The 23624-nt window shown below is 52.4% G+C and overlaps 1 protein-coding gene across 2 annotated transcripts; it reads left to right on the forward strand.

Annotated features, from left to right (window-relative positions):
- The first annotated feature begins 2905 nt into the window (after window positions 1-2905).
- Window positions 2906-22622, forward strand: OTUB2 (OTU deubiquitinase, ubiquitin aldehyde binding 2). Of its 2 annotated transcripts, XM_080808272.1 has the most exons (6): window positions 2906-3122; window positions 12096-12191; window positions 13577-13695; window positions 17404-17488; window positions 18052-18246; window positions 19243-22622. In XM_080808272.1, exons 1-6 carry the CDS (start codon window positions 3120-3122, stop codon window positions 19447-19449), a joined length of 705 nt encoding a protein of 234 aa, XP_080664398.1. In that variant the 5' UTR covers window positions 2906-3119; the 3' UTR covers window positions 19450-22622. The 2 variants fall into 2 exon arrangements, with proteins under 2 accessions (XP_080664398.1, XP_080664397.1); XM_080808271.1 differs by lacking the exons at window positions 2906-3122; window positions 12096-12191 and having other exon boundaries at window positions 12459-13695; window positions 19243-22183.
- Window positions 22623-23624: the final 1002 nt, after the last annotated feature.

Below are 23624 nucleotides of genomic sequence, written 5' to 3' on the forward strand. Positions count from 1 at the left end.
TGTTCTCCCCGTTCAGCCAGACCTGCCTCCCCATTCTCAAATCTCCCAACTTCCATTGTTTTTCCCGGAAATATCTTTTCTGCAAAATAAAGGCTCTTCTTCCACCCTGCCCCCAGCGGGGGGGGGGGGCTAGGGGAGGGGAGGTGGGGGAGACAGGGCGGCTCCCAGGAGGCCGGGGTTGGGAAGGGGAGGGGGGCTAACTCCATCTCCAGCTCTGATTCTTCAAGATCTTCCCCAGGGAAGGACACACAGGTTTGTATCTCAAGCAGCTTTCCAGCTCAGAGTGGCAGGCTCCGCATGAAGGAGTGGGGAGCAGCCAGGAGGACGGCGAGAGCAGAGAGGTGAGGCACTTTGAACCCCAAGAAGCGTTCTTATCTTGCCCCCTTCAGGCTTAGTCACACAAGGATAAACAAGACTCAGGCCCTTGTACCGTGCAAAGCCCACATATATTGGGCACTTACTGGATACTGAGGACGGTGTCAAGGGCTTTTCAGGGTCATCTCATTTAGTCTTTGCAACTGACCTTCGAGATGGGTACAAACACTCCCACTTAACAGACGAGGAAACTGAGGTGCAGGGAGGAGTGGCTCGCCCAAGAGCTATTACATGAGAATCACAACACGAATATTCTTGATGCCACTGCCCATACCTATAATTATCACATCCTCCTGCCCCTGCCAGGTCATAGCCACGAGGGATCCACACCGTAGAAGGACAATGGACAGAGTGGAGGACATTCAGAGGAATTCATGTCCAGCCCAGCCATCCGGGAGGGCTTCACACAGAGCCTGGGAAACAGGCGGCCCGAGGAGCAAAGGCTGTGAGATGGGGAAGCATGGGGAAGGTTCTCGCACTTGAAACCATCCTCTTAAGTTCATAACTTAAGGAAGTGGGAAAGTGAGGGAGTGAAGGAGTGAGAAAGGTGTGCTGGGGCCGCACTGTATGTAATGGTGTGGGGTCCTCCTGGGAGCACACCCGGGGCCTGGCCAGCCTGGGAAAGTTCAACTGTGAGTCACGTGGGCCACAGAGCCCAGCCCTAAATGCTGGGAGAGAGAGGGGGTCCAGCGCCCATGTGCCCAGCTCCTTTGCTGGAGGCTGAGACCCTAGTCTCCAAACCTGTGGCCCAGTAGCAGCCTCCTCCAGACCCCTCCACCCAGACAGCCCAGCCAGCCTCCAGGTCATAGCAGTGCGGGAAGAGGAGAGCCCATTCCAACAAGATTATGTTTGTTTATATCCAGCCGTGGGGCAGGCCCTAAGAGAACTGTTCACAGTTCCAACTCAGACCCAGCCTGAAAACCAACTGGACTGTTTTTCTCTTCCAAGCAGCCCTCAGAGAGCTCAGGAAGAAGACTGAGTGTTAGGACCAAAGAGATGACAGTTTTCCCCGCTCTTTCCAGCGGCAGTTAAGGAAAAGAGTGCATTACACATACATTGAGATTCTGGGTAAGATTTTCTTGTTTAAAAGGCCCATTTACTAAAAATATTTACTAAAAATATTTTTAAAGTATCTCTCTCTCTCTCTTTTTTTTTTTTCTTTTTGAAATTGCTCAGATTGTCCAACTCTCTCCATAAGTGAGGAATCAGAGGCCCAGAGAGGGCCTGGAAGTCACCTGAGGCCACACAGCAGTGAGTGGCAGTCTGCTTCTTCCTCTCCTCCCCACCTGTGCTTCTGCGTTCTCTGTCACTCTGTCTCTCTCTCTCAAATAAATAATTAAAATCTTAAAAAAAAAAAAAAAAAAAGAGAGAGAGAGCACTGAGCTGGAGTTCACAGGGAACACTGGGCCCCGGACCAGCTCTAGACTCTGCCAGAGTCAGGCTGCCTGGGATTGAATCCCACTGCATGCTAGGCGAATTTGGGCAAGTACCTTAATATTCCTGTGCCTCAGTTTCCTCATCTGTAAAACAGGGATAATAGGGATGATAATAATAGGACCTATCCCCATAAATTAGTTGTGAGAACATTAAGTAGGATAATACAGGTTGAGAGTTGAGGACAGTGGTCAGTACACAGTGAGTACTCAATAAAAATTAGTCTTTGTTGTTCTTGCTCCTTGAGCCACGATTAACCCCCAAATTCCCCATCATAGTAAATGATACGCACTCGAAAGACAGATGTTTGTCCAAGAGTCAAGCCTGATGCCTGGGGCGGGACAGCGAGTGTGGGAATGGGCAATTGCTTCATACACGCACCTGGAAGTATTAACACCTGTAAAATGGGCACACGCAATGGGCATTGGATTGGAAGGGGGCAAAGGCGCCCCCTTCCCCAGAAACCCTCCCTCCCCCAACCACAGCATCTCCTCCAGGGGTTGAGGGCTGGTGAATGAATGTTTGAATGATACATATTCCCGTGTTTGATGTTCAGTAATAATGAGCTTGTATGCAGGCTGAGTCACCAAACCTGACTCACGTCTGTGCCATACATAGATAGCCATACGATTTCAGAGGCACAGCATCAACGATCCTGGAAATTCATTCATTCAACAACCATTAATTGGGTGCCTGGTAACCTACTGATTCATGAGTTGGAAGTGGGTAAAACATTATTTAGAAGCTACACAAGGGCAGACAGTTTACTTAATGTTATTGGGCACGTGCTCCCTAAGCACCTGTCCTCTGATCTTGAACAAACTATATTTAAACGTGGCCTTGTTTAGGAATTAATGAGAGCCAACTGATCTTTCAGAAGACCTCAATTTGCAGTTTTGGTCAAAAGGCCATCAGCCTTTACAATCAGCCTTTTCTTTCTGGGTTGGGCTAACTCCTTTGCCAGTTAAAAGCTTTCTGTGTCTTTAAAAGGGGGCGGCACCCTGTCAAATGAACCCTAAAGCATAGGCTGAAGGCACGTGAAGTCCCACCCACTTTCTGTGACGTCCTGTGTCCTGGCTTCTGATTGCCCACTTCAGACGTCAATCGCGGGGCGTGTGTCTTGCTGGGACACAGTGGAGGTCTAACCTGTGGTTTGCGGAGCGGTCGGGTGTATTCTCCGCTCGCCCCCACGCCCTCGAGGCCCCCGCCGCCCGACCCAACGGCGGAGCCAGCCCGTGGCTTCCGTGGCGCCCTCCCGCACCGGATCGCTCCTTGCTGGGGCGGGACCTGGCCCGACGGCTCCGGTCACTATGGTCAGTGTCGTGGGGGGAAGCGGGGGAGGAGGACCTGGAAGGGGGGCGCGGTGGGCGGGCTCGCCGCCGGGGCGCATGTGCGCTCGCGGGACGGGGGACGAGCGTCAGGCTCAGTCCCCAGCGCGGCTCCCGCGGCGTTCGGACCCCTCGGAGGGGTGAATCGGGACGGATGCTGGGGGGCCCCGTCCTTCCTGGCAAGGCCCTGTAAGGCCCCGCCGTCCCCCGTGGACGCCCAGCGAAGGGGACCCAGCCTGGCCTCTAGGACCCCCGTCCCTGGAGCTCTCGTCCCGGGTGTCCCGGAGGGTGCAGCCCCGACGGCGCAAGGTAGGCGCCCTCGACGGGAACAGGAACTGGGAGGCTCCAGGACTAAGGGTCGTCCTCTTTGTTAAGTAGCCCCGCAGTGGGCAGCTCGGGGCGCCACCCACTCAGGGCCTTGGCCATCGGAGACCTCCCCTCTCCCCCAGCCCCACAAGTGACTTAGCGTGTGCAGGAGCGGTGGTCGCGGGACATCCTCTCCATTCCGCACATCAACAGAGGGTGTGTGCATTAGGACGCCCATGGAGAGGCTGCCTCAAGTTGTGAGGCACGTGAATTAGGGGTCTAGGCAAAGCGAAGACTAGAGGAACCCCTGATTCAGAGTCCTGTTGGAGCAGAAATGGCCCCAGAGACACTCTAAGCCAGGCCAAACCTGGAACTTGGGTAGGTGGAGAAACTGAGGCCCAGGTAAGGAAGGGACTGGGACTGATTGTGGTGGATCTGGGACTTGAACCCAAGCCTCTGGACTCCCAGTCCAGTGCTCCTTGTGTTACATCAGTCCACTTTCCAGGGTATGGGGGGAGGGGTCAGGCAGTCTGCAGGGGATTAGGTGTGAGGATGACCTAAAATCCTTTAATCCTGAGCCCCCTGCTCCAGCGGACCTGTAGAGGGGGCCCTTATGGTGGCTTGGGGTCGCACAGCTGAGTTCAGATGCCTCCTCCAGCCCTTGGAAAGCCAAGAGGCTTTGGTTGGTCTTCCGCCCCAGTCCGCCCCAGCTCCCCCTCACCCAGCACTATTTTGTGCGTCTGTACAATGGGCGCTGTGAGGACAGCAAGGTGACCCACGTGGGGCGCTTGGCCCAGGTAACTAGCTGCAGCTGTTCCTCTGACAACAGAGTCCCGGCAGTCGGTGGGCACAGGTGCCTGGTTCTTCTTGGCCTCCTCCCTCCCGTGTCTGCACAGGGAGATGGTCACCCCTTCAGGATGCTGCCGACGGGGAGGGGGCAAGAACCGTAACATACTTCAGACAAGGACGAGGTGGCTGACCTGGGTCATCTCTCTGGCAGTGTGGCGGACGCAGGGCTGGAGGCTCAGGCATGTGTTCGCCCGTCCACTCAGTCCGCATTTCTAGAGCATGACCGTGTGCCAAGTACTGGGGATCTGGTCTTGACAGGCATACAAAATCCCTGCCCTTGTGTTGTTGACATTCAAGTGGAGGGACAGACAGACTGCAAGGAAACGAGCGAACCTACGTGGTAGCCGGTGCACTGAAGAAATAAAGCAAGTCAAGGTGGTGGGGGAGGGGTGACATGACACAGGGCGTTCAGGGAGGACCTCTCTGAGGAGGTGATGCCACATGAGTCTTAAGAAGAGCATCTGGGCAGCAGGAATAGCATATGCAAAGGCCCTGAGGTAGAAATGGGCATGTCTTGTTGGAGGAACACAAAGAGGGTCACTGAGGCTGGATCCCTAGGAGCATGAGGAGCAAGGCTGGCCGTTGTAGGACCTGGGAGGTTGTCATCAAAAGGCTGAGTCCTTTCCTACATGAGGGGAGCCCCAGGAGGAAATTGAGGACAGTTGTGCCCTCCTCTGGCTTGCATGTGCAGCAGCCTGGAGGATGGTGGGGAAGGGAGCCAGGAGCAGAAGCCGGTGCTGCTGCAGCCTTCCTGAAGGCAGATGGTGGCAACTCTGGCCTGACCCAGGAGCAGAGCCAACGGGGAAAAAAGGAGAGCAAGAGGGGTGCCGGGTTTGGTGTGAGCTCCGGCTGGATGGAGGGGGCCTTTTGGGGAGCTGAGAGCCCTGGAGGGGAGGCAGGTGTGGAGCGAGAGAGAAGTTGGGGCACAGTAGCTCGGGGATGCTGGTCAGACATCCTGGTGGCTCCTGGCTCTTTGAAGCCAGAGCTTCAGGGGGAGGTCAGGGCCAGAGATGAAAATCGAAGAGTCCTTTAGGAGATGTGTGAGTCCAGGCGTCAAAGTGGCTGGGGTCTGAGTTCACGGTCTCTGCAAGGCTAGCCAATAATTGTGACCCAAGAGGAGTGGGCACCCAGATGCAGGGTCTTTCCTGTTTCCTTAGCCGAACAGCACAGAAGGGGCACGTGGGGGTGCAGGCTGAGTAACAGCCCCCCCCCCGAGGATTTCCACACCTGATCCCCAGAACCTGTGAATACGGTCTCTCACGTGGCAACAAGGCCCTCACAGGTGCGGTGAAGTTACGGGTACTGAGCTGGGACAGGGCCCTGGATCACCCAGGTAGGGCCTGTGATGTCATCACAAAGGTCCTTGTAACAGGGCTGGGGGCAGAGGCAGGAGGGTTCACTCGAGGGTTCACGTGAGGAGCAGTGGAAGGAGGGGGATCATGAACCAAGGAACGCAGGTAGCTTCTAGAAAATGAAAAAGGTAAGGAAATGGGTTTTCCCCCCGGAGGCCCCAGAAATGCAGGCTAACAAATCTGTGATGTTATTAAGTCACAGAATTTGCTCGATTGCTGTAGCAACAACAGAAAGCCAGTTCTGGACACTGGGTCTTCCCTGGATCTTTTGCCTGCAAACACTGTGATCACTCATCAGTAAAAAAATGGATTACTCTATACCTTCCTGCATCCTCCATCCTGTCCTAATGCAGACCATTCAAAGGGAGCGTCCTTGCAGCTCCAGCGGCCAGCCCCCCCCTCCCCCCCCGGGGAGACCCCAGTCCCGGGCAAGCAAGACCAGGCTTGGGGCCCTGGGGAGACTTGGGAAGTGACAAAGAGCTTCTGAGAGGAGAGGGGTGGTTGGCCAGGTTCTGAGCCCTGTCCCCGTGACCCCTGGAAGCTCTGGCCTCTACTGGGAAAGAGCCAGTAGCTTGAGGTCAGGCCACGCGGTGAGTCGTGGCTTCTGGGGTTACTGGGCCTGGTTAATGAGGCTGACTCAGCCTGCGCTCAGCCATGCCCCTGGAGCAGCCTCGGAGGCAAGTCAGGCTGGCCGCGGGCTGGCATTGCCCACTGGGGCCCACCAGCACCCCGGAGCCTGGGCTCGGGGCTGTGCACAGATGCAGTAAAGGGTACGTTGAGAGGGGCTCTGTAGGCAGAAGTGTGAGTCCTGACCATTGAGGAGGTGGCAGGAAATGACAAGAGGGCACACATGAGGGTCAAGTGGGTTCTGTTCCTGGAGGATAAGAAGGTGCAGGAAGGCACCCAGGTCTGTTGAATACTTGCTTTTTCTTTTTTTAAGTACACCCCAAGCCCAACATGGAGCCCGATGCGGGGCTTGGACTTTCGACTCCAAGATCAAGACCTGAGCGGAGATCAGGAGTCACATGCTTTATCAGCTGAGCCCCCCCCCAGGCACCCCTTGTTGAATACTTTTGATGTGCTGGGTGAGCAGGGTCCGAGTCCCTACCAGACTGCCTCACTGTGTGACCTCAGGGAGATGGCTTGACCTCTCTGTGCCTCCATGTCCATTTGTAAAACATATTTCAAGGCTTAAAGGAGATAATCCACAGCACCTGCCATAGTGAATGCCCAGCAACGGTGGTTTCATTTCATTCAGCAAGTGATCACTGAATACCTGCTGGGCACCAGCTGCTGGAATGTTCCAAGGACTTGGGGTACACCCTTGAACTAAAGGGACCAACGACCCTGATCTTTTGGAGCTTTATTGTCCTACTGTTTTGCTTCTCATAAAAGCCCAGAGAGACTGAATTCAGACCTTGAGCTGTACCTATTCCGAAAGGAGCCGACTGAGAACTCATGGGAGGGCAGGGGTCTTGCTTGGGGTCACATGTCATCTCATGAGACAGGCCTTCAGGGCCAGCTGGACTGAGCTACCAGAGCCCACTCCTTTTGGCTCTGCCCCTCCTTGTCCTGTCAGTCCATCCCATCATCTCCCAAGGGTACCTGGAGATCCTTGAACAGCTGGGCACATGGGGCTCCCTCGGGCAGGGAGGCAGAGCTGTGGGACCGGAACTCCCCCATCACCCCGGCGGGGGCCGCTCCCTGTCCCCACTTGGAGGCCTCTTCACCAGAAGCTTTCAGGGTTTTGAACCAAAGTGGTTGGATGCGAGGATTGGGCTACAGGTGCAGGGCTGGAGGAGCCTGGCTTTTTGCTGGTCTGAGGCTGCTGGAGCAGTGCTTGGAGTTGCGTGGCAAGGTTTTCGGTCTGCAGAGGCTTTGGAGAGAAAACCAGAGGAAAATGGGGAACCTGACTCTCCCTGTGCTTGGAGGGGGTGTGGTCTCGGGCTGGGATCCACTTTGCCACAGTATGTGCTTGGATTTCCACCCGGGGTTTTAAGGCTGCAGGAGGAAACCAGGCCAGGGAGACCGAGGCCAGGCTCCCAGTGAGGACTCAAACCTGGTCTGAATGCCGAGCCCACTTGCCAGTGCGTGGGGCTGGGTCCCAGGATTGCCAGGAAAGAGCCAGTGACGGCAGAAATGTCCTTTTCTCACTCTGAAATGCAGGCCTCGACTTAACCTGCTAAGTGCTGTTTCCAAGCCGACTTGCCCTCTGCTGACTTAATTAGCATGTATTTGCACACCAGCAATTAAAGGCTAAGATCCTTTCAGGTGTCCTGATTAGGTCTGACAGGACATTGCCAGGCCTGTCCTTTCAACATAACATCCTGGAAATTTTCAGCCACGATTAGAATATAATAAAATAATACCAATTAAAGAGTCAGCCAATGTCAAACCCAGAGAGCATTGTGCCAGATATACGGGCCAGTACTTTGAGGCTATGCCCAAGTTCTCTGTGGCATTTGAGACTCTTGTTTTTCCCCAGAGCTGTGATGAGGGCAGTGCTGTTGGGGAGGAGGTGGTGGCGGGTCGGGGGGCAGGGGTCGTGGGCAGGGGTCGTGGGCAGGGACCTCAGACTTGGGCCATTCTGGAAAACCCCATGCTCCACGCTAGCCCGATAAATCCACCTGAGTCCACAGGGGGGCGCTAGAGCTAACCCAAGGCTCCATCACCTGTGGTGGCGGAAACAGACCAGTGAACCGTTTGTCAGGAGGCGCAGATCTTAAAACAGTATTGAGTGTGTTTTTGTGTGTGCTGTAAGGAAATGGTCCAGTTTCATTCTTCTGGATGGAGCTGTCCAATTTTCCCAACACCATTTGTTGAAGAGACTGTCTTTTTTCCATTGGACATTCTTTCCTGCTTTGTCGAAGATTAGTTGACCATAGAATTGAGGGTCCATTTCTGGGCTCTCTATTCTGTTCCATTGGTCTATGTGTCTGTTTTTGTGCCAGTGCCATACTGTCTTGTAACAGCTTTGTAATAGAGCTTGAAGTCTGGAATTGTGATGCTGCCAATTTTGGTTTTCTTTTTCAACATTCCTCTGGCTATTCGAGGTCTTATGGAAAGGGTCTTATGCTAAGCAAACTAAGTCAGTCAGAGAAAGACAATTATCATATGATCTCCCTGATACGAGGAATTTGAGAGGCAGGGAGGGGCGGGGGTCATGGGGGAAAGGGAGGGGGAAAAAATGAAATAAGATGGGACCAGGGAGGGAGACAAACCATAGAGACTCTTAATCTCAGGAAACAAACTGAGGGTTCCTCGAGGGGAGGGGGCTGGGAGGGATGGGGTGGCTGGGTGATAGTCATTGGGGAGGGTATGTGCTATGGTTGAGTGCTATGAATTGTGTAAGACTTATGACGCACAGACCTGTATCCCTGAAGCAAATAATACATATATGTTAATATAAAAAATAAAATAGTATTGGGTGAAGCAAAATAAAAAGGCCACAGTATCTTTAGAATAATCCGTGTGCACATTTAAGACATGTGCATACATGAAACAACTCTGTAGTTTTAAGACCAATGGATTCCACTAACATGAGGTCCCTGGGCTAGACAGATTCAGAGACGGTTGGATGGCGGCAGCGGGGATGGGGAGTTCATGTTTAATGGGTGGAGTGTCAGGTGGGGAGGGTGAAAAAGTTCTGGGGATGGAAGATGGTGACAGATGCACAACCATGTGTGTACAGAATGCCACAGAACTGCACACTTAGAAGTGGTTATGGGGGAATATTTTATACTTTCCCTCAATAAAAAGGTACTTAGTGAAACATGTGCCACAGGAACTACCTGTGAGGGGGGCATGGGAACAGGGACGAAGGGGAAGCCAGTGTTGACAGTGGGGCTCTCAAACCCCGAGTGTGATGGGCTCCATCCTCAGCAGCCAAGAGGTGCCCCAAACTGCTATTTACTATTTTTCCTTTAAATTCAATAGCCTAAGGAAATTTGCCCCACAGGCCAAGTTTATATTATGGCCAGTGGAAAACCTGGATCAGCTTTCCTGGTCCAGAGTGCGTGTCCCTTTCCCTGATCCAGTGCTATATTCTCATTTTGACTGTTGATGGCGCTTTGCTACCATCTTCATTATCTATCGTTACATAGTTACTCCTTTCCAGGCCTCTGTCACTATCCTCTCAGAAACGACTGAATACAGCCAACTACACGTTCCCCCACCTGTTGTCTGCTGGGGTTTTGCTTGGGGCAGGCTAGGCAGAAGCAGCACTAAATACCAGTGGTACTGCTTTTAATCCACATTTAGACCCGAGCCAACGTTTTAAGTCTGTGGTCTATAGAAACAAGCCTTTTGTTAGTGAGGTGGGTAATGGGAGTCTGGAATGAAGCGAGAGTGTGAGGGAGAGGGTGCTGTAGGGCGGGCGCGCTGGCTGTGTTGAAACCTACCTGAGGGTCACCTTGCTTTTCCCTCAAAGCAGCAGAAGTGGATTTTTTATTCTGAAACTTACAGGGCCCTTTTTTAGCACAGAGTAGTAGGAGTGCAAAACGAACCGCACAGCAACAGTTGTTATGCCAATAATGGAACTATTCCATGATTTAGAATAGATCAAGACATGTTCACATCTCATAAAAATGCCAACCAAGTCAATAAAACAGGCTTTTTTGTTTTGTTTTGTTTTGAAGTAAGCTCTGTGCCCAATGGGGGGCTTGAACTCCTGACCCAGAGATCAAGAGTCGCAGCTCTACTGACTGAGCCAGCTGGGTGTCCCCCAAAGCTGACTTGTTTTACATCTAAAAAGTACTGCAAATGAAAATGGAACCCTTTGGGGAGCCTGGATGGCTTAGTCAATAAAGCTGTGACTCTTGATCTCTGGGTCGTGAGTTCAAGTCCCATGTTGGGTGTAGAGCTTAAAGAAAACGGAACACTTTTAGGTCCCTGCTCACTGGCCAAAAGACACTAGCAGAGTGGGAAGGATTTAAAGGTATGTTGGAAGCCGCCTTTCTCCTTGGCATGATTAGAAAGATTGAAGGAAACTGAAAAGAGAACAACTTTTCCTCCAGATGTCCTGTCTTTTAACATGTCCAGACATCACCTGAAAATCACCTTTTGTTCCCTCTGTGACAAGTGTCTTCAGACTGGGGTCGCTGCTGTAGGCACTGAGCTGGGTAGAGAGCTAGGCTGTCTGCCCGGCTGGGACCACAGGGGCGGGAGGTTGGGACCTGGCCTGATGATGCAGAAGCCCTAGTCTACCCTGTATACAGTGTTCCTGTAAGGTCTAGCAGCTTTGTTCCCTCAAGAGCTAGACTCTACTCTCTTTGCCTTAGCAGTTTGGCTTGGTAGAATTCCCATGGGTTTTAGAGCCAGATCTGGATTAAATCACTTCCTGGTCCAAGGAACCTGACCTTGTCAGTAGAGTGGGTATAATTGCTAGTGGGGAATAAATGAGATAATGGAGATATGTATGTCTCTGTCCCAGCTTGGCACATCATAGATGTACAATCATGGTGTCTGTTATTCTCTACATCTTGGACTTAGGATAGCAGCAGATCATCCATTTCCCACATACTAGCTTTCAGCCTCATGGTTACAGGATGGCTGCTGTAATGTAGACACTGCATCTGCATTGAAGGCATGGAGGAGGAGGAAGGAACAGGACATGCTGTCTCTGTTCCTTTCATCCAAAACCGAAAGCCTTCCCTCAGCTCCCCAGAATACTTGTCATGATCTGGTTGGCCAACTCTGGTCACTTGTGCGGTATTGTGTAACTGTCCCCTTGAACACCGGGCACCGGGGCCACTTCTCTTAAAGTAAATGACCTGTGGCTTTAATACCAATTCCTCGTACATTATTTTCATGCTGGAATCAGAGCACGTCTAGGGATGGGTTGGAGGCAGGGGTGCATCTGCCACTTCTCTGGGCAGAGTCTGGGCAGAAACAGCTTGAGGCAGAGAGGAGGCTGCAGGGAATTGACTATTAGAACAGAGATGCCTCCTGCCATTACCTGCTCCCTGTGGATTTCTTCTCAGCCCTGCCTCTGGGCCAGGAAGCTGATCTCTGGGTTGGAACTGACCAGACTCCAGCTGGGCTGCAGTATGGACTTCCGCCGGTAGGTGGTGCCACAGATAGAACACCTGCCGGATGTTCTAACCTCTATTTCCAGCTTATCCCACAGTGCTTAGTGCAGGCTGGATGTTCAGGAATTGGTGGCCAATGAAAGAATGAATGAGACAGGAAGGACAGGTGACAAGGGGAGAGCTCATACTCCAGCATGAAGGCTCACTAGGTCAAGGGGTTCTACTCTAAAATGAATCCATTCAGAAGTTACGGGACTCCCGTACACGATGGACCCGACCGTGACTCCCTGTCCAGGGAACTGACATCCAAGATAACTGGTAACATGCCTTTTGTGGCAAGGTCCCATTCCCTATGTTATGGAGCTACTTGGTGGAAGCCTATCAGTGGCTTTGAAATTGTCACAGCTTTGCTTCTTTTTCAGAGTGAAACATCTTTCAACCTAATATCAGAAAAATGTGACATTCTATCAATTCTTCGGGATCATCCTGAAAACAGGATTTACCAGAGGAAAATCCAGGTGAGACAGAGGTTTGCAGGGGAGAGGATCTTAGAGCTAATGCGCTGGAGCTGGGACTGGAGTCCGAGGTGCCACTTTGAAAGCAGAATGTCCTAGTCTTGGGGCCAGGCTCCCGGGCAAATTCAAGGGCTCCCAGAATATTTTGATGTTGGGCATTTGCCTCAGTGAGAAATCTTTTAGTTGCAATATATATAGCAATTTTTAATTTTTTTAAAAAGCTAGGTACTATCCTAAGTGCTTTATTTACTGAGACATTATGTTGCAAAGCCAGTACTTTTATTATCCACATTTTACAGCTGAAGAAAGGGAGGCACAAATATTAAATGGCAGGCCCACAGTCCTCCAGCTAGTCAGTGGAGAAGGTGGGATTCGGACAAGGAAGCCAGATCTCATAAGCTGCATCCATAACCACAGTGCTGGGGCATCTCAGCAGCGAAGGGCCACTCCAGTTGGGCTTTGCAGAAGGGGAGTTTTCCAGAAGCGTGCAGGAGCACAGCTCACAAAACCAGGGCAGGGGCAGCAGCCTGGGCTCTGTCCATCTCTGGGGCAGCATGCCTCTGCTTCTCTCTGCTCACTGGGAGGACTGTCTCCTGCAGCCGCAGGGACTCGTGTACCCTGGAACCCTCTCAGGAGATGAGATGAGGTTCTCATGGAGCAGGACCTTCCCTGCGGGGCTGAGGGGCCCCATCAACTCCAAGCCTTCTCACTGCTGTGGTGGGAGCAGGGGCTCCCCGACGCCTTGAAGACCGTGCTTTGCTATCAAAACCTTGCCTGTAGCTCCAGGAGGCACCCAAGGAGACTCCAGGACATTCCAGAGGGAAATTGGCAGCTCAGAGCAGAGCTGGAGGTGGGTGGCCTGGGGAGGGCCACACCTTTTGAGACATGTTTGAAGGGCTGGCCAGACTGCTTCGTTATGTCTGAGGAGGCCTTTTCTACAAACTCTACAAACTCCTGGCTCACTGCTCAGCTACAACCCACCCCACCCCCAAGGGTTTGGCTTAGCCGTGCCTCCCCTGTGCCATGCACACCACTTCTGCTCCTCTCAGTGCTGCTCCTCCAGGAAGCCTTCCTAGACTTCTGATGCCACTGCTCCGAGGCACCCCCGTGCTTCCCCTGTCCTGTCATAGTTGTGTAACGGTCCATCTTCCCCAGACTGTAGGCTGCCGGAGGGTGGGCCATGACCCGTTCATCACTTGGTGCCTGCCACAAGGACCGGCTTAGCACAGCTTTCCGTGTGTGTGATGGAGGATAGCTGGGAGACTGTGAAGGCTCTGAGAGGAGGCAGCAGGTGCTACCTGGGGGAGGTAGGGGCCCTGGCCCCCAGAGGACATGACACGAGGGGTGATGGTGGTGCAGACGTCCACATTTCCTTCTCTGCCCCACAGGAACTCAGCAAAAGGTTCACCGCGATCCGTAAGACCAAGGGGGATGGGAACTGCTTCTACCGGGCCTTGGGCTATTCCTACCTGGAGTCCCTGCTGGGGAAGAGCAGGGAGGTCCTCAAGTGAGTAGATGTAAGGGACCGCTGGACAGGCTTGGGTGCCCTGGGTCTCCCTGATGGGGTTTCCTAGGCACAGGCCTGCCAAACCTGGAGAGTGAGCTGCTGTGGGGGCGGGGTGGGGGCAGCCATGCGGTCTGGGATGGAACCAGTGACTTAAGTTCACCTAGGTGGGTTGCACTGGTTGCCTTTCTGAAGACTCACTCCAAGAGGAAAACAACGCTTTGCCTATTCTGAGTTCATTTCAGTTGCCCCTGTTCTTAAAGGTGGGTAACTGGGTATCTACCTAGTCAGGCCTTGGGTCCTGACCTGATGCTGAGGAAGGTCTCTGTCCAGCGGCTGCTCCCAAGAGCGACCCTTTAGACCTTTGTGTCTAGGCTCAAGTCAGGGCCTCTATTGCATCACCATTTGCTCAAACTGCTTGGACCTTTTGAATGTGGTACCAATTCAGTCCGTCTAGGGCACGCTTCTGTTTCTCCCCAACTCCCAGGAGATGTTGCCAGGTCTCAGAACACAGCAAGGAGCTAGAAGACCTACTTCTTGATCTTGGCGCTCTCCCTGCCCTGAGAGCATCAGATGAAGCCCTCCCCACTCCCCCACCATACACGGCACAGAGTGGCCGTAGGTCAGAGTACTCAGGCTTGATCCTTGGACCCTGGTGTCGGACCAGCTTTGTGAGGGCAGCTTTCTCAATAGCAGCACTCCTCTGATATTTCGGGCTGGATCATTCTTGTTGTGGGGCGGTCCTGGGCGGTATAGAGTGGTTAGTAGTGTCCCTCGCATCCACCCGCTAGATGCCCCTAGAGCACCTTCCTCCCCAAGCCATGACCATCAAAAATGTCTCCAGACTCCAACAGAAACCTCTTTGGTTGAGGAAAAGTCAACCCTGATTGAGAATGGCTAGGTTAAGACAATCATCTACTGGTCAAAATACAGATTCCCTCAAAAGGGACAGAAATTAGGCCACCTGTTCTTTATTTGGAATGAGTCATTCTTGGACAGACTGAGTCCCTTTTGATGGAGTCCCCTATCTCAAGTCACTTTCCTCCTCCATCTCCCTCCAGCTCTGCAAGGTCAAGACAGTGCAGTCCAGTGCAGGGCCTTTTTCCCCCACTGTGTCCCCAGAGCTGTGCCATGCTGAGGTCCAGGGCTCTGAGGCCAGACCTCACTCTACCTTACTTGCTGTGTGACTTTGAGCAAGTAACCACAGCTCTCTAAGCCTCAGTTTCCATATTTGTGGAACGTGGGTAATCTTGCATACTCAGGGTGTTGCTCGCAAAGCCCAGCCCTGAATGCTGGGCTTCACCCTTGCACTCCTTCCAGGGCACCCTCCCTCCCTGCAGTCATCACCTAGCAGGACACCACACACAGACCCCACTGTAGGCCCTGGGGATGCAGCAGAGAACAAGAGAGAAACTTCCTGCCTCTGGAGCAGGCATGCTAGCAGGAGAAAACAGACCGCATGTGATGTCAGATGGCAGGAAATGTTGTAGGAAAAAACCAGATGGGGAAGGTGGCCAAGTTGTTGGGATGGAGGCGGGGGGTAGGGGTGTTGCAGTTTTAAGTAGGGGTTGGAGGTAAGTGGGGAGTGCCTCATGGGCCTCTGTAAAGACCCTGAATTTCAGCCTGAATGAGATGGATCCTCTAAGGGTCTGAACAGAGCGTCACCTGGCCTGCTGGCCACTATCCACAGGACAGACTGGGAGGGCACAGCAGGGGATGTGCTTGGAGAAGGGAGAGGATAGTGGCGGCATGGGCAGGTGGAGGGGATGGGCTGGATTCCAGATTCCTGTAGTCAACAGGACTTGCTAATGGTTAGGTGGGGTGCGCGAGCTGAGAGGAGTCCAGGATGACTGCTAAGTGTGTTGCCAAAGTGTTCTCAAGATGGAAAAGCCACTTGTTGCAGAGGGGGGCTGGGAAGATTGGGAGCTCCGTTTTGGTGATGCTGAGTCCAGAATGTCTGCGAGCCTTCCCGCAGGAGTGTCCACTGGGCAGTGAGATGTTCAGGGTAGTGGTACCCCATTTTACAGTTGAGTACAGAGAGCCCTGGGAAGGTTACAAGCCTTGCCGAAGGTCACAGTGAAGCTGGTGGTGCTGCAGAGAGAGCCTCACCCAAGTCCCAGTGCCGTCCTCCTTCCCCGCACTCATCTTGCTGGGTGGGAGTCCTGGCCTGGTCTTGGCTGGGCCTGTGTGGCACTCATCAGTCCTCGCTACAGGGGTCAGCAGTCAGGTGAGCAATCAATGTGGGAATGCAGCTGGGGTTCAGGGAGGGTAAGGGGGGGACTGAAGCCCAAGGGCAGCTGAACAGCAGGGCTGCCAACTGCCAGCACAGGGGTCCCCCACCCACTCTGGACAGCACAGACCTCCCCCTCCTGGTTTAGATGTTTGCGCTCCACACATGCCACACCTCTCCTCTCTGCCCCCTCCCCTGCAACAAGACAACTGAGCCTCCCCCTCAGGCCTTTAGTCCCTTGTGAAAACCCCCTTCCTGTCCCATTGGGAGGCCAGCCTCCCTTCCCAGGGGATAGACTGCACTACAGCCAGTGCCAGCTGGCCCCCCCAGAGCCTCCTGCTTGGTTCCTCTAGCATGGGCTGTTCCCATCCCTCCAAGGACCAGTCGCTTGTTCTGTACCTCATGTCTGCTGCTAAACGTGTCCTGGGGCCAGGGGCTGCTAGGGCTCCTCACCATGCCCCCAAGTGCCAGGACTGGTCTCGGAAGGGGGCGGCACTGTGAGGGGCCTGCCAGGGAGCAGAGAGGGATAAGCCAGTACTGACAGGGCAAGGGCCACTGGACCAGGTTTAAAGGGTGGCCAGTGCCGACAAAGCTTTCACAGCTGTGGGGCAGGGAGGCCTGACTGGTGGTGTTAACCCTTTCTGTGGTATAAATACTCCTTTCGTGACTGGTTTTCAGGCTACCACCATGGGGTCACTGAGCAGGGAACAAGAGATAAACACATCCCACAGCCCAGTCCTATCTCCACCACCACACACAACAGACAAACAGCACCTCAAGGGCAGAGATAATTAGGAAACTGAGTTTTGATTATTTATCTTTGTGTTATAGTATACTTTAAGTAATGTCTATCTTTAAAACCTTGCTGAAAAAATCTTGAAAACCCAATAATTAAATTAGCTCTTGTGAGTAAGTAAGTATAGGCCGCTGGTTGATGGAACAGGGTGCTAGGAAATGCAGTGCAAATGGCGAATGGCCCTAGGGTGGGAGGGAAGTTGAGAAGGGAGAGGAGGTTGGGGAGCTAGGCTGGGGTCCTCCCTTGGACATTTGTGCTGAGGAGCTGTGTCCTGAGGGAAAAGGCTGTGCTAGGTCACTCCGGAGGTCCCTGTGAAGGGATTGGGAGCACGGGAAGGTTGGGCATGGCCCTGGCCAGAGATGGTGGTCATATGGCAAGAACTATGGGGACAGGAAGGAGAGACAGAGTTCAGGAAGCTTTGGAAGCTAGAAGCAACATGTCTGGGAGTGGGTAGTGACTCTCTCAATCTCCTAATCTGTGAAATGGGTACTGTATACGCTGGGGAGGACAGAACTCAGTGTGTTATCCAGACTGTGGTGTGGAAGTGCTCTGAAAGGGAGAAGGCAGTCCCCGTTAGTGACACACCCTCCTCAGGTGTCGGGAGCATTGGGTGAGAGTGGGAGGACATTGTCACAGCAGTGTTCCATCATCACTTCCCCATAAGCCATCCGTCTACCCCCTTTAGGTTCAAAGAACGTGTCCTGCAGACCCCAAATGACCTTCTGGCTGCTGGGTTTGAGGAGCACAAGTTCCGAAACTTCTTTAATGCTGTAAGTTAACCTGGGCAGGATGGCTGAGGGTCCAGGTGCTTCTATGCTGGCAGAGCAGAGAGGAATGGGCAGTGGCTGGAGCCCCCCACAGCTCATGGCTCTACAGTTGTGTGTCCCTGTCCTCCTGCTTCCTGCGTATTGGGACAGGGAACCCAGGGCCCCGCCCTCCCATAGGGAGGAAGTACCTCCTTTGGGGCAGTAGCTCTCAGGCCGGAAACATCCCCCCCACCGCCTCCTTCATCCATTCCCTCTCCACCCTACTCCCTATCCCCTTAGGGAAGGGGGTGGGGTTGGAGGATTATAAATAAGAATCTCAATCACCACAGTGACAGGAGGAGACCCAACTGCTGTCCCCTAGACAGGACTCTGTGCTAAAGGTACACACTGCAGGGCATTTCCAACCCTCTACTTAGCTTTGGTCCTAGACTGACTGACTTTGGTAACTCAATTTGAGGATTTAAAAATGGAAATACACATTGAGGAGGAGGGTCCTATGCAGAGAGTCCCGTGGGGGAGGGTCGGTCTTGCCTGTGCCTCCCAGCTGACAGCCCGGCGGGGTCCAGTTTTACAGTGTGGTAGAGCTGGTAGAGAAGGACGGCTCAGTGTCCAGCCTGCTGAAGGTGTTCAACGACCAGAGCGCCTCGGACCAAATCGTGCAGTTTCTGCGCCTGCTCACCTCCGCCTTCATCAAGAACCGCGCGGAATTCTTCCGACACTTCATTGATGAGGAGATGGACATCAAGGACTTCTGTACTCATGTAGGTCCTCAGGGTCTCAAGCTCTGGGGACTCGGTCCCCAGCCCTGGGACCTGCTGTGTAATACCCAGCTCCTGCGATTGTACACACTGGGGAGGACAGGGCAGTCAGTGTGTGGGCCATGGAGAAGTGCCCTGAAGGCCCCTCTCCCCGCTCAGGAGACTTGAGTGCCATCATCCCTAGCCAGGGGACTTCATGTCGCATCTGCATTTGTAATTGGAAGAACAAGATTAGCAAGCCAGAAACAGATCCTATTAGAATGCCTGAACGTGTGGCTCTGGGCAAGTACTTCCCCCATCCAGGCCTGATTTCCCATCTGAGAACTGAAGGCCTTGGACTGCCCTGTTTACAGAATTGGAGAATAGCAGCCGCCGAGTCGCATTTGTCTTAAGATGTGTTTTGTTTATGATGGAGGGTATTTATCTGAAACGGAGCTGCCAACACTTAACCCTGGGCAGCTTTCTTGACTCTGGATTTCTCTCGGGATCCAGCTCCCAGGGCCTTATCCTGCATGGCCGCAATGAGCAGGAATGGAGTGGCGGCCGCCCCTGTTAGGTGGGACAAACTTGCCAGCCTGCCACCATCTCTGCCTCTCTGTGGCCTCTTCAGCATTCGGACTCACTCACTCGCCTAGCCCTCTGTGACCGTCCTCGTCTGCTGGAATTCTTTGGTTCTGTGCATTACCAAGCCCAAGCTCAAAAATTCTTGTCTACCTCCACCCCGATTCTTGAAAGTAGTGTTCTCTTCTCACATACCACTTAAGTCTGAAATCTAAACGATCTAGATTCAAGCCTTGCAGTTCTATTGGGTTTCTGGCTGCTCTTCCTCAGTTTCCTCTAGAAACTAGACAGTACCTACCTGATGAGCTATTGTGAAGATTATCTCCCAGCATAGATGCTTAGCCCCAGGGCCATGAAAGCCAGGGCTGGACTTCTCATTTGTCCTCTGCCAGGCCCCCTTCCTAATCTGGGTTTGTTTTTTCATTTTGGCCTTTGCAGGAAGTGGAGCCCATGGCCATGGAGTGTGACCACATCCAGATCACAGCCCTGTCTCAGGCACTGAACATCGCCCTGCAGGTGGAGTATGTGGATGAGATGGACACGGCCCTGAACCACCACGTGTTCCCCGAGGCTGCCACCCCTTCCGTTTACCTGCTCTATAAAACATCCCACTACAACATCCTTTATGCAGCCGATAAACGTTGATTAATTTTAGGCCATGCAGTGGAGCCTGTCACCTAACGGGACTGCATTCTAAATGGAACATTCCGGCTTTTCAATTTTTTAAGCAACTTAAACTATAGTTAGAAAATGTACAGCCATTTGGGCAAAGTCACTGGGAATGAGGACTACCCATTATGGACTATGGTAACTTAGTGGTACTGTTAATATTTATTTTCATGGAGGATCAAATGCTTTCTAACTCAGGGCTACAAAGCCAGAACCTCTGGCTCTGCTCCCAGCTCCCTGAGACCCTGGGCAGGTCACCTCCCCTCTCTGGACCCATTTCTTCATCTGGAGAAGGTTCTTGCCAGTACTGACATTCTGTTGTTGTATAAAAAACAGGGCCCTCTGGTTTCCTTTCTGTGCCTCTCTGATGGGGAGGAAAAGCTCAAGGTCAGCTGTCTTCAGTGACTTTCCAGTTCTACAGAAAAGAATCCAGTCCAGTCAGCTGTTAGACTGGACTTCGGTGGATGGCTGACTGAAGTGTTGGCCAGTTGGCCAATGTGAGGGCTTCAGCATGGTTCCAAACATTCACCAGGGGAGTGTTTTCTTACCCTAACCTAAGGAGAAAAGGACTTTTATGCCAAAGTTTAAAAAGGGGCCCTCAGCATGAAGCTCAAGTTGTTGTGGCCCCCCCGCCTCTCTACCTCTCAGGGCCAGACCCTTCAGGATTCTGCAGCTTAGCCTCACCGAACAGGCTCAAGGAAGGCTGGGGTCTGGGACCAGGAAGCTGTCTCGCCATCCCCAACAGCCTGGAAGTAGAATCTAGGTAATCCTCCAGGTGGAGACAGCAGTACATGCAGCCACAGACTCCAGCTGGGCAGGGCAGACAAGTTTTGCAAGGTTGTCCGTGGCTTCTTGGCTTCTTTCCCTTTTCCCCCTTCTGCTCGGTGTTGTGGACTGACAGGAAGTTAGGCGGGAAAGAACAGACAAGCTGAGGAAACTGGCAATGAGGGAGATTTGTTGTGAAAACTGCCTAGAAGTCAAGAGCCCAGGTTGGCAGCCTCCTTCGTTTGTCCCCCTGGACATTCCCCTTAGTAACTAGCCTTGTCACCTTGCTGCCCCCAGGACCTTGAAGAGCCCAGCTGATCTGGGGTACTGCTAGCAAGCGCTCTTCCTCTGTGGGAGGAAATGGAAACCGTACAAGTGTGGAACTGCCCATGGGGTACTCCCCTAACCCCAAGGTGTTTTCTCACAGGTTCCATTCTGCAGGGATTTCTAAGAATCCACCCTGCATGTCTGCTGCCAGCCAGACCATACACAAGGACTGGGTAGCAGACTGCTGAGGCCTTGTATACAAACAGCAGATTTGTATCATTCTTCTACCTTTGTGAAGACAGATGTTAGGGTGCTTTAATGCCAGGCAGGGACCCAGGTTCCCCTACTGCATTAGCTGGAACTTAAACCCAAGGGTTCGCACTAAGTGATCATGTCACTTTTCCACAGGAATGTAAACCTGACCTTGATCTCTGAATTGGTGATGTCCCACCCTGCTCTGGGTAGGAATGCTAGGATCTGCAACAAACACACTGGAAGAATGGGGGAAATGTATGTGACTTGTGACTATCAGGATCCCCAATTTTCAAACCAAAGGGTATGAACACGGCACCAGGCTGAATGCCCGTGACTGCTCTGAGGGTCTGTGGGATGGTCCGCGCCTCCAATTGGGCTCTCACACCTGGCATAAGCAGCAGCGGCCACTTCTTGGCATGCTCGCAAAAGTAGAGATTTCTCTTTGGCAGACTGGCTGGAGAAATTCCCTCTCAGGCTTCCTATGCTGTGCTTCCAGGTCTAAGCCCACCAGTGCTCCCACGGGACCCTCTTCCAGAAGAGTTCCTATAGTTTCGAATCAGAATGCCACAGGCAAATTATTCTCATGTTCTTACAATATGCTTCCCCCTTTTCCCACAAAACCACTGGTCCAATCCAAGCCATGGCTCTCTGCCCTCACTTACATCTATCCTCAGATGGTCTGAGGCAAGCACTGATGCTGAAAAGGGAGTGACAGAATTCAGGAACTTGTTCAAATCCAGCCATCTGGGGAGGTTACTTTGCTTGTCTACAGCAGCCAGTTATGCTGGCATTCAAACCTGGACAGTTCTGCACCCACCTCACCAACCCCTCTCTGTCCAGACCAAAAGGGGGCAGGAGAGTTGCTTTGAGAGTCTGTATAACTGCACATTTATTACTTTCTTTCCAAAGGGAACTTTATAAATGGGAATGTTTAGCAACAAAAAGAACAAACTGTCCTTGCTTTTGACTGGATTCCTATTATAAGCACAGAGGGCTTCTGGAGCCAGACCCGCCTGGGTTTGAATCTCCCCTTTCCACAAGCTCTCGGCCAAGAACTTCATCTCTGAGCCCTAATTCCCACATCAGTGAAATGGAGACAGTACCTACGCAGCATAGGATCACTGGTTAAAGTAGAACAAGATTATGTGCGAGACCAGACACCCAGTGCTCTACAAGCAGGGAAGCAGAACACTTGCTGCAATGCGGGCAGGTACTTCCTTGGCAGGGAAACTCGCTTCCCCAACAGGGAAGTGTCAGGACCCATGAGACAAGTATAAGAACCGTTCTCACACTGCGCAAAATGGGGGCAGCAGCTGTGGCTCAGTGAGCAGCTGGTGGGGGGAGGGGGAGTGGGATGGGCAGGCCCTACAGCTTCTCCTGGCAGTTGGTGGAAACATTTTCCTGCATTAAAATGGTTTCCATGACAACCTTTGTCCTGGTTTCTTAGTATTTGGTGTCTGACATGCACTGAAGATCACCACTCTCCCATGGGGCTTATGTGTATGAGTGGATTAGCAGAGAGCGGGTTCTCATTTAGTGGAAGATCCAGATACTCAGGAACTTCTGCCTTTGGGCTCGAGGTGCCAAAGAAACCACAGGACTCACCAAAGCTTTACAACGGCAGGTCAAAGAACAGAACTGCCTAGGATGCTACCCTTAGCTTTAAAACTAGTTCTCCTACGGGGCGCCTGGGTGGCTCAGTGGGTTAAAGCCTCTGCCTTCGGCTCAGGTCATGATCCCAGGGTCCTGGCATCGAGCCCTGCATCGGGCTTTCTGCTCAGCAGGGAGCCTGCTTCCCGCTCTCTCTCTCTGCCTGCCTCTCTGCCTACTTGTGATCTCTGTCAAATGAATAAATAAAATCTTAAAAAAAAAAAAAAAAAAAACTAGCTCTCCTTAACATAGGATTTACCCTGCAAAAAAATAAGAGCATCTCCTGTTAAAGGATGAGGGCTGCATGTCAACAGACATCAGTGGGTCTGTCTGGCCTGGGACCAGTAGCCTCAGGCCTCTCATGACTCAGGTACTGCTAAGGTTCCTTAAGGCTGCTCAAACTGCCACTGTATCATCTGGATAATGGTGAGTCCCCTACCACCGCAGCTCCACCAGCTGTCACCCAAGAAATGATCTCACACTGGGACGCCTGGGTGGCTCAGTTGGTTAAGCAGCTGCCTTCGGCTCAGGTCATGATCCCAGCGTCCTGGGATCGAGTCCCACATCGGGCTCCTTGCTCCGCAGGGAGCCTACTTCTCCCTCTGCCTCTGCCTACCACTCTGTCTGCCTGTGCTCGCTCGCTCTCTCTCTAACAAATAAATAAATTAAAAAAAAAAAAAAAATTTAAAAAAAAAAAAAAAAAAAAAAAAAAAGAAATGATCTCACAGACTAGGATTGTTTTCTACTGCATTCTCCTCCCTGGGTCACTGGTGACCCTGGGGAGACGTTCCTTGACAACACTGCTGTCCTTTTAAGACTGAAGCAGTTTTCTGAACATGCCCACAAGGAAATACCCACGTTTTTAATTGCAGGCCTGCCACCTGGCCGCTCTGTGATCTGAGCCAAGTCTAAATCACTCAGTGTCAACTTTCTCAACTACAAAAAGGTATTAGGACTTGTATCTCAGAGGCCTGTTAGAAACCAAATGATGAAACTTTAGATGAAAATGCCTAACAGTGCTTGGTACTTGATCAGCACTCAAGGACACCTGACTCTGTCCAACTGTCCTACTGTAGTTACCCAGAGGGGCTAAGGGGACACTACTGCCATCCTGCCAACCTTGTCAACCATGAAGTCAAGGGGACATGTGTTTAGAAATCTAGACTTAGCTGTGAAGAAATGTATGCTTCTCCAGCAATTGTGGCTACTCACCT

This window comes from Martes martes, assembly GCF_963455335.1.
Source record: "Martes martes genome assembly, chromosome: 7".
NCBI classification, from domain to species: Eukaryota; Metazoa; Chordata; class Mammalia; order Carnivora; family Mustelidae; genus Martes; species Martes martes.